General features: G+C 35.5%; 1 protein-coding gene across 1 annotated transcript in view; it reads right to left on the reverse strand.

Moving 5' to 3' along the window:
• Window positions 1–714: 714 nt before the first annotated feature.
• The window catches only part of ZNF804B (zinc finger protein 804B), a 623,300-nt gene continuing 609,210 nt past the window's right edge, over window positions 715–14,804 (reverse strand). Inside the window, exons 3-4 of the mRNA XM_044678555.1 lie at window positions 6,864–6,994; window positions 715–4,387 (exon numbers count right to left, since the gene is read on the reverse strand). Coding sequence (XP_044534490.1) covers window positions 715–4,387; window positions 6,864–6,994 — 3,804 coding nt within the window. The remainder of the gene's footprint in view (window positions 4,388–6,863; window positions 6,995–14,804) is intronic.

Genomic DNA, 14,804 nt, shown 5'->3' on the forward strand with positions numbered 1-14,804 from the left:
TTCATAGTAGAGCCTTTTGGTGATAGGAAAGCATCTGAAATGAACATGACCTAATTTGTTGCCATTGTATATAGTCTTTTTTTACCCAGGCATAAAATGGTTAATTAACAATTTTGCAAGGAATTTGGTCAATGTAGACAATCAATTTATCAAAAGAAACATTTTTTCCCCTTTGAAGAACATGTTTTTTTTTCTGAATTAATTGCTTTTTATTTACTACTTCCCAACCAGACAAATCTAGAGTCTATTTGCATTTGAGAGGCCAATCAACACTTAGCATTTAAGTCAAAGAACCATTTTGTTGTTCTTGTTACTAAACTGATTGGTTGCTTTGTGTATTCAAATCAATGTTAATGTATGTTAATTATAGTTCATTATTTGTCAGCTGACATTTTTTTCCTTAAATGCCTAGACCTTCAAGCTAAATGTAACCATGTCTCCCCATTTGTACCTCTTTTTTATGAGAAATTATTTTAACATTAATGGTATTGTTCTGTGAAGGGAAAAAAAAACTATGATGTCAAATACTTGGTAATTAATCCATATTTATACATGAACCCAAATCTTTCCAGTTTGCAGGTCCCTAAAACCTTCAATTCTCACCATAATTGCATATGTCATTTCCAAAATATCTTTCAGTAAGTAGACACAATCTCTTCTTAACATGAAGTTCCCCTTTTCCTCCCCCAGCATAGAGAGGTAATTAATTGTTTGTTAGTTCAAGTGAGCAGAAACATTCAACACTTCTTTGACTCGGCTGAATGGCTGTATCTGACCAGAACAAGAATGATGACAGAAGTCTTGCCCTTGAAATACGGGTTGAATTAGAGGATTTAAATGAATAATTGAAGCTGTCACTGGATTCAAGTGAGGCCTGAACAAAGTTGGAATAAATGTCGCATGAGGCAATGGCTGGAGGGCTAAGTGGGATGGGTGAATGTGGGTAGCAGGGACTAGATGGATGGGATGACCAGCCAAAAATGTAGGATGTGTTGGGATGATGGCAGGAGTCAGAGGTGAAAAGGAAATGGGGGCAAAATGTGTTTGAGAGAGAGGATGAAGGTGAGCTACAGGGAGGTGACTTCCATGATGATTCATGGAAGCAGAGACAGCAAAGTGTTGCAAAAGAGTATGATGGATGGTTGTGATGGATGTGTGCTGATGGACTGGTACCGACGGCATCACTGTGGGAGAAGAGAAGGCAGGAGGACCTGAAGCTTTAAGGTGTTTGGAGAGGAACTGCTTCTGCATGTGCTGCTGGGCTTGTAGCTGAAGCAGCCTATATTTGTCTACTTCCTCAGGTGTGAATGTTATGGGCTGCTGTGTTAAAGGCGGGGAAATGGATTTGTGGTAGGCTTCCTGGTCTGGTTCACCATACTTCTGCATAGTACTGTCAAAGTAAGAGTTGATATTCCCTTCTACCTCATTCATGTCCATGCTTACATCATGTCGATCAAAGATTTTTTGTTCCTCTTTGGTCTCTGTTGTATTAATGATACCAGAATATCTGATAGAGGGCAGAGCACCAGGGAAATTATTTGGTACTGGGTCAGAGCTTTGTATAAAAGGTTGGGTTCCACTAATTGAAGGACTCAATTGTTCTTTTGGAATAGTATTTGTTTTTATATTTAGGGACCGATAGTCTGTTCCTATTTGAATTATACCTTTAAAAATACAGTTCTCATCACCAATGTCTGACAAAACTGTATCATTCTTTGTCTGCGATCCTTCATCCTTGTCTCTCTCAGCACTTTTTTGAAGCAAAATGCCTTTATTCTTGGAAATTTTACTCATGTTCGGTGTTTTTTCTAACAAAGGGAACACTGGTGGGTTACCTATGGGAGATGGAAGCTTAATTGCAAAGTGACTTTGTGAGTGATCCTCCACTTCCATCTGGCATCCATCTGAAAAGACCTCACCTTTGTTTGTTTGTTCCTGACATTTCTCTGGGTGGCCTCCATCTAAAAGTCTCAGGACTGTCAGTGATGGTTTTTCTCTTTCTGAAAGGTTCAGTCCTGGGATCCTTGAATTTCCACTGTCCCCATCTCTCCATGGGCAGTTGATTGGCTCAGAGGTATTTACTTTTCCTAAGTATGAACCTTGAGGGTTTTCTATTTCCCCTTGAGTCTCACTGCCTTTCTTTGTATGATCAGTTTTTTCTCTTAAAGAGCCTGAATTCCTGTCCCAAATTCCTGAGTTTTCAGGTGATCTGTCACTGCTCCTAGAATGCCTTGTGAAACAACTTTGAGTGCTGGGCTCCCCAGGAGGTTTACCGAGTTTGGTGTCTAGACACAGATGTCTCGTCTTCCCCTGCTTTGACCTATCTCTGTTGTGAGGATATCTATATTTTGATTGTTTTTCATTTCTAAAACCACTCCAGAGTTTGCAGTTACCCTTTCTCTGACTTTTTGATGGGAACTGGATATTCCTTTCTTCATCATTGACACAGGAAAGAAAGTTATGTTTCCTAGACCATTCCATGTGCCAGTCCTTGGGGTGGCATTCTTTTCTACACATATAAAGCAAAGTATCTCTGCCATTTTCACTGGACCTATGACTTGAACAAGTACTTCTATGGCTGCTTGTGCTATAAAGAGAAATATCAGAAGAACTAGACTGTCTGTCCAGTGATGATTTTGGAGAGGATGATTTCCAACACCTATCAGAGCTTCTATACTGTTTGCATTCTGAAGTCTCTCTGATTGCTTGAAGGTGATTTTTATTCACACTTTCATGGAAGTCCTTCCCACCATTACTCACATCACTGATGCATTCTGCTAAACCAGTACTGAATTTCCAAGGGTCTTGATTTCTACATTTGTATCTCAAATGGTTATCCCATGTGGCAGATTTATGTTTTTTAGTCCTAGAGACACAGGGAGAAAAGCATTTGACCTCACTGGCATTGGTCAGAGTTACCCTTTGGCAGCCTTGCAAACGGTCCTTCCAGGGACCCATAGATTCTATTTCATGTGGATGCCTCTCTACCAAATAATCCTTTTTAGAGACATCAAGATAAGCAGGCACTTTAGGATTTTTTTCATTCAAATCATTTGAACTATATTCATGTTCACTCACATTTGGCTCAGAGTTATTGAGGCCTGATTGATATTTTTTCAGGGACCATTTCTCATCTAGATTACATTTCATCTTCTTTGGTTTCAGTGACTGATTATCTTCTTGTATCCCTACTCGTTTGTCTTTGATTAAACCTGAAGCTTGGCTCTCTTTTTCTGTCTTAGTCGCAGAAGGCTCCATACAACATTCAGCTTTCACATCATTCTGTTTATTAGCTCCTTTTGTGTTTTGAGAATGTTTGAAATCGAAATACAATGGGTTGCAGCCATAAGAGAGGCAGGGTTTAGTTTTTGTAAATAACAGAAGCTCAGTTGGCCACTGGAGGTTGGTGCTGCCATCTTTACTGAGCACATGGAGGAAAGGCAATGCTTTGGATTCTTCTCCATGGATTAGTGTATCTTTTACAAAGGTTTCCATATTTCTTTTAACTGAACCTGCTTCTTCAATGGATTTTATTCTGTTGTCCATTCTGGAGCTGGGATTTAACTTAATTGAATGTTCTTGTCCCATTGTTGATGGAAACTCATCCAGACATTCAAATAATCTATATTCACTGTGCTTATATGTATTCTGTGGTGTACAAAATGTATTTGTTTGGTACAGATGATAGCTATGGCCTTTTGGAGAGTCCTCAATCTCATTAATTTCATTTCCATGTTCTTTTTCTCCAAATGAAGAATTAAAATCTATACCTGAAAGATGGATATTAGATTTGGACATGGAAGAATGGATTTTAATCGAGTCTTGTAGCATCCTATCATTAGTGTCATTTTTGTCCTTTAAAACTTTAGTTCTTATAGGAACAGAGTTGGAGACTATTTTTTCTATATGTCCTCTGGTATTATTTAAGACTTTCCCACCAGTGAGTGGCATGTCTCCATCTGAAAATGCATAACCTTTCCAGGTGGTTGTTGCCTGTTTTGTTTTATGGGTGGGTGATTTGGTACACTCACATGTTTCCTCTGTGTTATCATTGAAAACTGAAGCTGAGGATTCCAATTTTAGATGAGCTTTTTTGGAGAAAGAGAAAGAGACTCCAGTCCTGTGACAGGGATTGCTGCCATCAGAAAGTGGTTGTAGGACCCGACTTCCAAACAAATAATGTCTCTCAGTTTGGAATGAGCGACGATTTTGGGTAACTTGGCGTTGTTTGCTGGAAATGCTTCTGGGGATGCTTTTACCTTTAAGGAGGACAGAGCTCTTCCCATACCCTGCATTTTTGCCATCTTTAAATGAGACAACTTCTTTTTGGAACTGGTTTTCTGGGGCCACTCTTGGTGCTTTAAAAACTGGTCCACATCCAGAAACACTGAAAATGTAACAAATATGGTTACAATAACTCAGCAATTAAAGTCAGTATGATAGAAATTTTAACACTGCCATGATCATCTCAGAGAAGAATTGTACTACTCTTATATCACTTAACAGATCACTTGCTCAGTTTTTCAGTCTGGTGGATATTCCCTTTTGTAATGGAAACTTCCAAACTACCATCAGGTTTCTACTCTCTTCTTTAAAAGCTTGTAAAATAACCAATTGCACCAAAGATAAACAGATTTCTGCACTGTCTTTTCTTAGTTTTCTAAAGGAAAACCAAAATATTTCTATTTTCATAGAACATTTCCTGCAGAATTATACCAGGCACTTTGAAAAGAGTTCTTAAGTCATTTCCTGGGAACTTGAAAAAGTTGTCCTTGGAGTAAGCAATAAAATACCCTAATAAAAAGAATTGCATCTAAAGGATGCAGAGCTTGTTCATTTCTCTTTTCTGCTTATTCATTAACTTGCAGTTTGGCAAATCTCTGTCCTATTTCTCTCTAATTTTATTGATTCATTTTTGATGATGTCATCAGCCTTCCTGGACTCAAATGAATGGTAATGGAAATTTTATCATATATGTTACAGAAGTGAAATCCAGGCTAAAAAGGCTCTGAAAATGTAGAGACCAGAAATCCAGCAAAGCCCTGCCTTCAGGGAGCTTATATTTTACTAGAGGGTAATCTCACTATCTGAATTGCATTTCTGGAATGTTTTCTTCTGTTTTTTTAATTCATTCCAGTGTTCTCTTCCTTCAGATGTTTTATTATTTAAATGTAAGTTAGTCTTTATATCCCCAGGTCTCAGCATAGGTCCATAGTATACATTTCCATTGCTTGTTAACTTCTAAAGATGGGAGGTCTTAGGTTCAAATCAGACTTTAGACACTTCCTAGCTGGGTGACCCTGAGCAAGTCACTAAACACCCATTGCCTAACCATTATGCTCTTCTGCCTTGGAACCAATACTTAGTATTGATTCTAAGATGGAAGATAAGTTTTTTTTTTAAAGGAACATGAAGCAAGACATGGGTTAAAATTCAAATTCAAACAAAACCCATTAAAGATATTGGTTGAATCTTGTGCTGGCCAAACCCATTAAATTATTTGGCAATATATATAAATACCTGTGTAAGTCTGAGATAGAATTGACACATTGTGATAAACCATAATTTCACTTAGGATGAGTCCTCAAAATGAAGAAATTTTCCTATGAAATAAATATGACTGCTTTTCAGTGTTGATTTAATTAAGTCATTTACTACAAAGTTTGCTTACCATTCATTTAAACAGTAACAGTTTTTTTACTGGTAAAGTGCTATGCATTTTATAATTTATCAGGTTGATAGCACTAAATTAATTAGCTGTATTAGTGTTCTGCATTATGATTTATAGGTACACACATGGAAGCCTATAAATTAAATGGGTTAGGGAAAACAACTTCCCTTTTCTGAAATATTCAGTGGATGTGTCATAAAATCTCTGTTTCTGAGTTGCAATGGTTTATTAGTATAACTCTTGTTTCCTTATAATTATTAATTTAGCCAGCACTAAGAGGAAAATGTAAATAAAGTAATTACATCTCTGTTTGTCATCCAGGCATTGATAATGTCATTTACTCAAGTATTTGAGTGGATAAAAAATGATGTTAAAGAACTTACAGTGTAATCGAGGAGATATTACCATTTAATTTTCTTCTGAGGCCATAAAATAAAACAAGTAAATTATAGTAATCAATTTATACTAGGAAATACATATTTAGGTCACATTAATAAATTAAATGCTGTTATTTGAGAATCATTCTTTGACTCCTTAAAGAGTGGATTAAATGACTCATGTTGGAAGAAGTAAAAATTATAAAATAATTAATTCATTTGGGGACTTTAAATATCAAAGCATTTATTGTACTTCCCTCCCTTCTTTGCAGTGGTGGATGACTGTGTGTATATGATACTTCATGTACTGTTGAGTTCATGAAAGGAAGAGGAAAAATATATTTGGAAACAAATGTGAGTAAATACCAAAAGATACATATATGTATGCATTTGGGTGTAATATATATGCGTATGGATGACTGGTTGGAGCCAGTTAGGTGACATAATGGATAAAATATTTGGAGTCAGGAAAATATGTGTTCAAATCTTTAGCCTCAGATAGTCACCAGCTATGTGATTCTGGGAAAATCATTTAAATTCTATCTGCCTCAGTTTACCTATCTGAGAAATGCAAATATTAGCATCTATTTCCAAGGTGCTAATACAATGATAAAATAAAATTAATAAAGTTCTTTGTAAACCTAGAAGTGCATTAAAACTATCTAAGTCTTAGCTTTTCTCTATACATACAAATGAATGCAAAGCATTTGAGATTATTCCAGGTGACCCAGGTATATAAGTTTGAGCTGGCTGAATAAAGTTATCACTAAGGAAGATAAAAGCATTAAGGTATCATAGAAGCCTTTCATTCTCACCATTCAGACTGCTGCCTCAATTCAGCCAGCTGATGGAGCCTCTTAAGTGCTTTTTCCTGTTTCTTCTCATCTTTCCATGATTTAGAAGCTACATTTCGAGCAAATTCCCGTTGTTTTAATTCCTTCAGTCTCTGGAGAAGAAAGTTAAAAGGATTTTAGTATATGTGCTGCTGAAGCAAGCACAGAAAGTTAAAATGAAAAGGAGTAAATAAACACGTAGATCCATAATGGCTGTTCTTCAACATGAAAGTCTTGTTCTCCTTCATTTTGGTCTGAATGTACTTCTTGGAATGAAGAGGATAAAAAGATCTTTTTTAAATCTTTTCACCCCACAGTCATTCTTCTTCCTACTTCTAATAGGACAGATATTGCTTAATAGTCCAAACAGAAGTAAACAGACATCTTCCCTAGCTCTATGCATAGCTCAGGGATCAGCCTGCCTCTTCCCCTCCATTCTTACTGATGCCCTCACATTAAAGATAGCAGCTATGGTTTTCTGATAAAGCATGTGAATTCATACAAGTCCTTATTCCTCATTAAGTAGCAAGCCAAAAAAGCAAAGATTAAATGTCTATGGTTTGAAAGTAACTATATGAGAGACATTATGTAAAATTGGGGATAGAAAGCTGACCACATCCAAAATCAGCAAGGTCCATCCAGATCGTTAGATGGCACCGTGGCTAGAGTACCCTGTTTGAATTCAGGAACACCTCTTCCTGAGTTCAAATCCAGCCTCAAACACTTAATAGTTGGGTGAGCCTTGGCAAATCCCTTAATCCAGTTTGCCTCAGTTTCCTCGTCTGTTAAAATATGCGGGAGGAGGAAATGACAAAAAATTCAGTAACTTTAGGGGGAAAAACCCCAAACAAAACCAGTTGTGGTAAAGAAGAGTAAGACATTATTAAAATGACTGATCAACAACACATGTATACATGCACATATTTTATACATATGTGCATAATTAAGCATATAGTGCATTGCATTGTATAAACAACCAATAAATGCCAAAGATACAAAATTAAAACCAAAAATAGTTCTTGCCCTCAATGAACTTTTATATATATGTATATATACATACATATTTTTAATTAAAAGTTTTTTCCATGGTTATATGATTCATGTTTTTACTCTCTCCTCCCAGCAGTCCCCCCACCCCCCAGAGCCAACGTACATTTCCACTGGTTTCTTCATGTTTTGTTGACCAAGACTTATTTCCATATTATTGATAGTTTCAGTGGGGGTGGTATTTTAGAGTTTACTTCTCAAATCATGTCCACATCAAACTATGTTTTCAAGCAGTTGTTTTTCTTCAATGTTTCCACTCCTATAGTTCTTCCTCTGAATGTGAGTAGCTTTCTTTTCCATAAATCCCTCAGAATTGTCCTGAGTCACTGCATTGCTGCTAGTACAGAAGTCCATTACATTTGATTTTACCACAGTGTATCAGTCTCTGTGTACAATGTTCTCCTGGTTCTGTTCCTTTCACTCTACATCAATACCTGGAGGTCTTTCCAGTTCACATGGAATTCCTCCATTTATTTATTCCTTTCAGCACAATAGTATTCCATCACCAGCATATACAATATGTTCAGCCATTCCCTAATTGAAGGGCACACCCACATTTTCCAGTTTTTTGCCACCACAAAAACCACGGCTATAAATATTTTTGTACATGTCTTTTTCCCTATTATCTCATTGGGGTACAAAACCAACAATGGTATGGATGGACCAAAGAACAGGCAATCTTTCAGAGCTCTTTGGGCACAGTTTCAAATTACCATTCAGAATGGTTGGATCATTTCACAACATCACCAGCAATGCATTAATGTCCCAATTCGACCACATCCCTTCCAACATCCATTAATCTCCCCTCTTGTCATTTTAGCCAATCTGCTAGGTGTGAAGTGGTACCTGAGAGTTGTTTTGATTTGCATTTCTCTAATTATTACAGATTTAGAATACTTTCTCATGTGCTTATTGATAGTTTTGATTTTTATCTGAAAGTTGCTTATTCATTTCCCTTCTCCATTTGGCAATTGGGAATGGCTTGATTTTTTTGTACAATTGATTTAGCTCCTTATTATATTTGAGTATTTAAACCCGTCAGAGTTTTTGTTATAAAGATTTTTTCCTAGTTTGTTGTTTCCTTTCTGATTTTGGTTGCATTGTTTTTGTTTGTACAAAACCTTTTTAATTTAATGTAATCAAAACCATTAAATTTACATTTTGTAATTTCCTCTAACTCTTGCTTGGTTTTAAAATCTTTCCTTTCCCAGAGATCTGACAAATATACTATTCTGTGTTCACTTAACTTATTTATAGTTTCCCTCTTTATATTCAAGTCATTCACCCATTCTGAATTTAACTTGGTGTAGGGTGTGAGATGTTGATCTAAACATAATCACTCCCATATTGTTTTCCAAATTTCCCAGCAATTTTTGTCAAATAGTGGATTTTTGATCCAAAAGCTTGGCTCATTGAGTTTATCATAGACTGTCTTGCTGACGTCACTTATCCCAAGTCTATTCCACTGATCCTCCCTTCTGTCTCTTGGACAGTACCATATTGTTTTGATGGCCACTGATTTTATATAGTTTAAGATCTGGTACTGCTAGGCCACTTTACTTCATGTTTTTTTTTTCCCTTATTTCCCTAGATATTCTTGATCTTTTGTTCTTCCAAATAAACTTTGTTATCGTTTTTTTTTTAATTCTGAAAAGAAGTTTCTTGGTAGAGAGATAGGTATGGCACTAAACAAGTAAATAAATTTATGTAGAATGGTCATTTTTATTATGTTAGCTCTTCCTACCCATGAGCAATCAATGTTTTCACACTTATTTAGATTTAATTTAATTGTTTGGAAACTGTTTTGTAGTTGTCTTCATATAATTTCTGTGTTTGTTTTGGTAAATAGATTCCTAACTATTTTATATTGTCTACAGTGATTTTAAAGGGTGTTTCTCATTCTGACTCTTGCTGCTATTTTGGAAATATATAGAAATGTTGAAGATTTATGTGCATTTGTTTTGTATCATTCAACTGTGCTAAAGTTTTTGATTATTACTAGCTTTTTAGTTGATTCTCTAGAATTTTTTAGGTAGACCATCATATCATCTGCAAAGAATGAGAGCTTAGTCTCCTCCTTGCCTATTTTAAAACCTTCAATTTCTTTTTCTTTTCTAATTGCTACTGCTAGTGTTTCTAGTACAATGTTAAATAATAGAGGTGATAATTGGCATCCTTGTTTCACTCCTGATCTTACTGGGAAGTCTTCTGATTTATCCCCATTGTATATGATGCTTGTTGATGGTTTTAGGTATATACTGTTTTTTATTTTTAGGAAAGGTCCTTCTCTTCCTATACTTGCCAGTGTTTTCAATAGGAATGGGTATTATATTTTGTCAAAGGCTTTTTCAGCATCTATTGAGATAATCATGTGATTTTTGTTTGTTAGCTGGTTGATATGGTTGATTAAGTTGATGGTTTTCCTAATACTGAGCCATAAATCCAACCTGATCATGATGGATAACCCTCATGATCACTTGCTGGAGTCTTTTTGCTAGTATTCTATTTAAGATTTTTGCATCTGTGTTCATTAGGGATATTGGTCTATAGTTTTCTTTCTTTGTTTTCAGTTTGCCTGGCTTTGGAATCAATACCTTATTAGTGTCATAAAAGGAATTTGGTAGGACTCTTTCTTTGCTTATTATATCAAATAATTTGTATAATATTGGGATTACTAGTTCTTTGAAGGTTTGATAATATTCACTTGTGAATCCATCTGGCCCTGGGGATTTTTTCTTAGGGAGTTCTTTAATGGCTTGTTCAATTTCTTTCTTTTTTTTTGATATTGGATTATTTAAGTATTCTATTCTGCTGTTAATCTAGGGAATTTTTTTGTAAATATTCATCCATATCACCTATATTGCTATATTTATTGCCATATAATTGGGCAAAATAGTTTTTAATAATTGCCTTATTTTCTCCTTCATTAGAGTTGAGGTCTCCCTTTTCATCTTTTATATTGTTAATTTGCTTTTCTTTTTTCTTTTTTATATTAGATTTACCAGTACTTTGTCTATTTTATCTGTTTTTTTCAAAATACCAGCTTCTAATCTTATTTGTTAATTCAATACTTCTTTTACTTTCAATTTTATTAATTTCTCCTTTGATTTTTAGTATTTCTAATTTAGTCTTCATCTGTGGATTTTTAATTTTTTTGCTTTCCAGTTTTTTAAGTTGCATGCTGAATTCATTAATCTTTGCCCTCCCTAATTTGTTAACATATGGACTCAATGATATAAATTTTCCCCTTGTAACTGCTTTGGATGCATCTGAAAAGTTTTGGTAAGAAGTCTCATCATTGTCATTGTCTTCAATGAAATTATTAATTATTTCTATGATTTTTTCTTTCATTAACTTATTTTGGAGAGTCATATTAGTTAATTTCCAATTAGTTTTTTGTTTGCCTCTCCATGTATCCTTGCTAGTAACTATTTTATTACTTTATGATCTGATAAAATTGCATTTATTATTTCTGCTTTTTTGCATTTGTTTGCCATCTTTCTATGTCCTAGTACATGGCCAATCTTTCTGAATGTTCTATGTGCTGCTGAAAATATGCTGTATTCCTTTTTGTTTCTATTTATTTTCCTCCATATATCTATTAACTCTAATTTTCGTAGGATTTCATTCACCTTTCTCATCTCTCTCTCTTATTTATTTTTTGGTTTAATTTATCTAGATCTGATAGGGGAAGTTCGAGGTCACCCAGTAGTATAGTTTTGCTATCTATTTCTTCCTTGAGGTCAGCTAGCTTCTCCTTTAGAAATTTGGATGCTATACCATTTGGTGCATACATGTTGAGTACCAATATTTCTTCACTGTTTATACTGTCTTTTATCAAGTTGTAATTATCTTCCCTATCTCTTTTAACCAGATCTATTTTTACTTTGGCTCTGTCAGTAATTGTGATTGCAACTCCTGCCTTCTTTTTCTGAGTTGAAGCCCAATAACTTTTGCTTTAGCCTTTCATTTTTATTCTATGTATGTCTGCATGTCTCATGTGTGTTTCTTGTCTACAAAGTATGGTAGGATTTTGGTTTCTAATCCACTCTGCTATTTGCTACTGTTTATGGGTGAGATTATCCCATTCACATTCAGAGTTATAATTATCAACTGTTAATTCTCAGACATGTTGATTCTCTCTCCTTGACCTGCCCTTTCTTTTTTCACCTGCCCTTCTATACCAGTGTTTTGTTTTTGATCAGTTCCCCTGATCCCCTCCCTTATTTTACTTCCCTTTCTCCTCTCTCCTTCTTATTCCACTCTTATTCTTCTTTAATGTCTTTTTAAGTTACTCCCTCACCCTCTCCCTCCCTTGTGTTGCTTCCCTCCCCACTAGTCCTTTTGTTACCCTTCTACTTCTCTATAGGGCTCGAATCAATTCTCTGCCCCAATGGATCTAATTATTATTCCCTCTTTAAGTTAATTTCAATCCACTTAAGCATTAAGCATTTCATCTCTCCAACCTCTTTACCCTTCCAGTGTTTTGATCTTCTCCCCTGTTCACCCCATGAGCTTTTTTATAGAATATAAATGTACTCTCTTTTGTCTGTTTTCCCATTTTTCTCAATATTATCTCCTTTCCCCCCCTCTAGTTTTACATATATATATATATATATATATATATATATATATATATATATCTTGACATTTCATCCTATACAGTTTGTCACTGTTTCCTCTAAGTAAACTTTTTCTTGTTACCCTGTTGATAATAATTTTTAATATTTAATATTTATCAATATCTTCTTTTCTTCTAAGGATACAAATCAATTAAACTTATTGGGTCTCTTAAAGAAAAGATTTTTTCTTTTTTTTTCTTTTTTTTCCTGCTCTTTTAATTACCTTATGGTAATTCTCTTGAGTTCTGTGTTTGGGCAGCAAACTCTCTGTTTAAGTTCAGTTTTTTTTTATGAATGCTTGTAAGTCTTCAATTTTATTGAATGACTATACTTTCCCCTGCACAAGTATAGTAAGTTTTGCTGGATAGTTGATTCTTGGTTGTAGACTCAGTTCTCTTGCTTTCCGGAATATTGTATTCCATGCCTTCTGGTCCTCTAATGTAGATGCAGCCAGATCCTGTGTTATTCTAACTCTGATTTCCTGATATCTGAATGACTTCTTCTTAGCAGATTGTAATAATTTTTCCTTGGTCTGGTAGTTTTTGAATTTGTCTATAATATTCTTGAAAGTTGTCAGTTTTGGATTAAACGTAGGAGCTCATCTGTGGATTCTTTCAATTTCCACTTTTCTCTCTTGTTCGAGAATGTCAGGGAAGTTTTCTTGGATAATTTCCTGTAGGATGATGTCCAAACTTTTTCTTTTGTCATGATGTTCCGGTAGACCAATAATTCTTAAATTGTCTCTTTGAGATCTGTTCTCCATATCTTTGGTTGTATCACTGAGGTGATTCATATTCCCTTCAAGTATTTCATTTTTTAAATTTTATTTCATATATTTTTTCTGCCTTGTGCAGTCATTTGCTTCTAGTTGTTGAGTTCTATTTTTTAAAGACTGAATTTCATCCCTGGCTTTTGGTTATCCTCCTTGTGGTCTGATTTTCTTTGTAGATCATCTTTTGCCTTCTTTGCTTCATTTTTGAGCTGGTCAATTTTGGATTTTAAGACTTTATTTTCTTGTTTTAGTTCATAAATTTCCTTTTTCAATTTGTCTTCAGCATCTCTTGATTGCTTTTTGAGTTCCTGAAATTCTTGTGTTAATTGAATTTTGAGATCTTCCAAAGCCTGTGTTCAATTTGTTGGAGCTTCCTCCTCTTCTATGTCATTTGCTCTCTTTTTGCTTCTTGGAAAGAACCTGACAATTGTATTTTCTTTTCTCTTTTTATTTTGTTTACTCATATTTTTTCCCTTTTCTGTGCTTCTAATTTAAACAGATGGATTTAATGAGCTTTGATGAAAGATCTTCCCCCAGCTAGGAATGGAAATTTGTAGTTACTTTCTCTTCAGTCTATGGAGGAGGCTGTTGGAGTTTCCCTGCCCTCTGAAGACTTCTCCTTTATCCAATTGATGGTATTAAGCCTGGATTAGTCTGTGTTGCTTAATGTGCCCTGAGTCTAAAACCTTGAGAGGAAAAGAAGGGGAGGAACAAGATAGAGTGTTTTCATTGAGCTGTCCAGCAGTAGGGTCCCCCTGCTCTGTCCTGCTGTTAGATCTTGTTTTCTTTCCTCTCAAAGCACTCTGTTCTCTATCTCAGTGTGGTAAAACCAGTAGTTCTAAAGCTTTGCTCCATGTAAGCCACCATCTTCAGAGTGTTTTTGCTGTGTTTCTCTTTCTCCTTTATCCACTTGTGCCTGTGTTCAACTCTCTGAGTATGGCACCAGCAAGGCCCTCTCTCCTGGCCAGTGAGCCCACTCACCCACCCAGAGATTTCAGGGGCTGCTTGAGACTCCATGCAATCCATGGGGAAAGGGTGCTGGGATTCCCCTTCTAAACCCTGAGACCCAGCAGTTCAAGGATTCAAGCCTTTTTCTTAGTGTACCTCTTGAGCTGTCCAGCATTAGGATCCCCTGCTCTATCCTTTTGTTAGATTTGGTCCTCTTTCTTCTTGAAGCTCTTTGTTTTCTATCTAGGTGTGGAAAGGGTGAGGATGTCTTAAGAATTGCTCCATCTAAGCTGCCATCTTCCCAAAATTCCCCTGAACTTTCATTTTCCTACTTCTTCTACTCCTTTTTGTCAAAGGAAGACATTTCAACTGCTTAAATTTAATTGAGAGAGAAAAGATTAAGTGATTAGTAAAACAACTCTGGCAAGCAGAGTCAGTCCAATGCTCATGTTAAAATAGCCCCTAAAGTGTTTAAAGTGATATTTTTGGTATGTTTCTGATGCCAAGATAGTTCGGTATTTACATTCCATGGCA

Source organism: Gracilinanus agilis, chromosome 5, assembly GCF_016433145.1.
Source record: "Gracilinanus agilis isolate LMUSP501 chromosome 5, AgileGrace, whole genome shotgun sequence".
Classification (NCBI taxonomy): Eukaryota; Metazoa; Chordata; class Mammalia; order Didelphimorphia; family Didelphidae; genus Gracilinanus; species Gracilinanus agilis.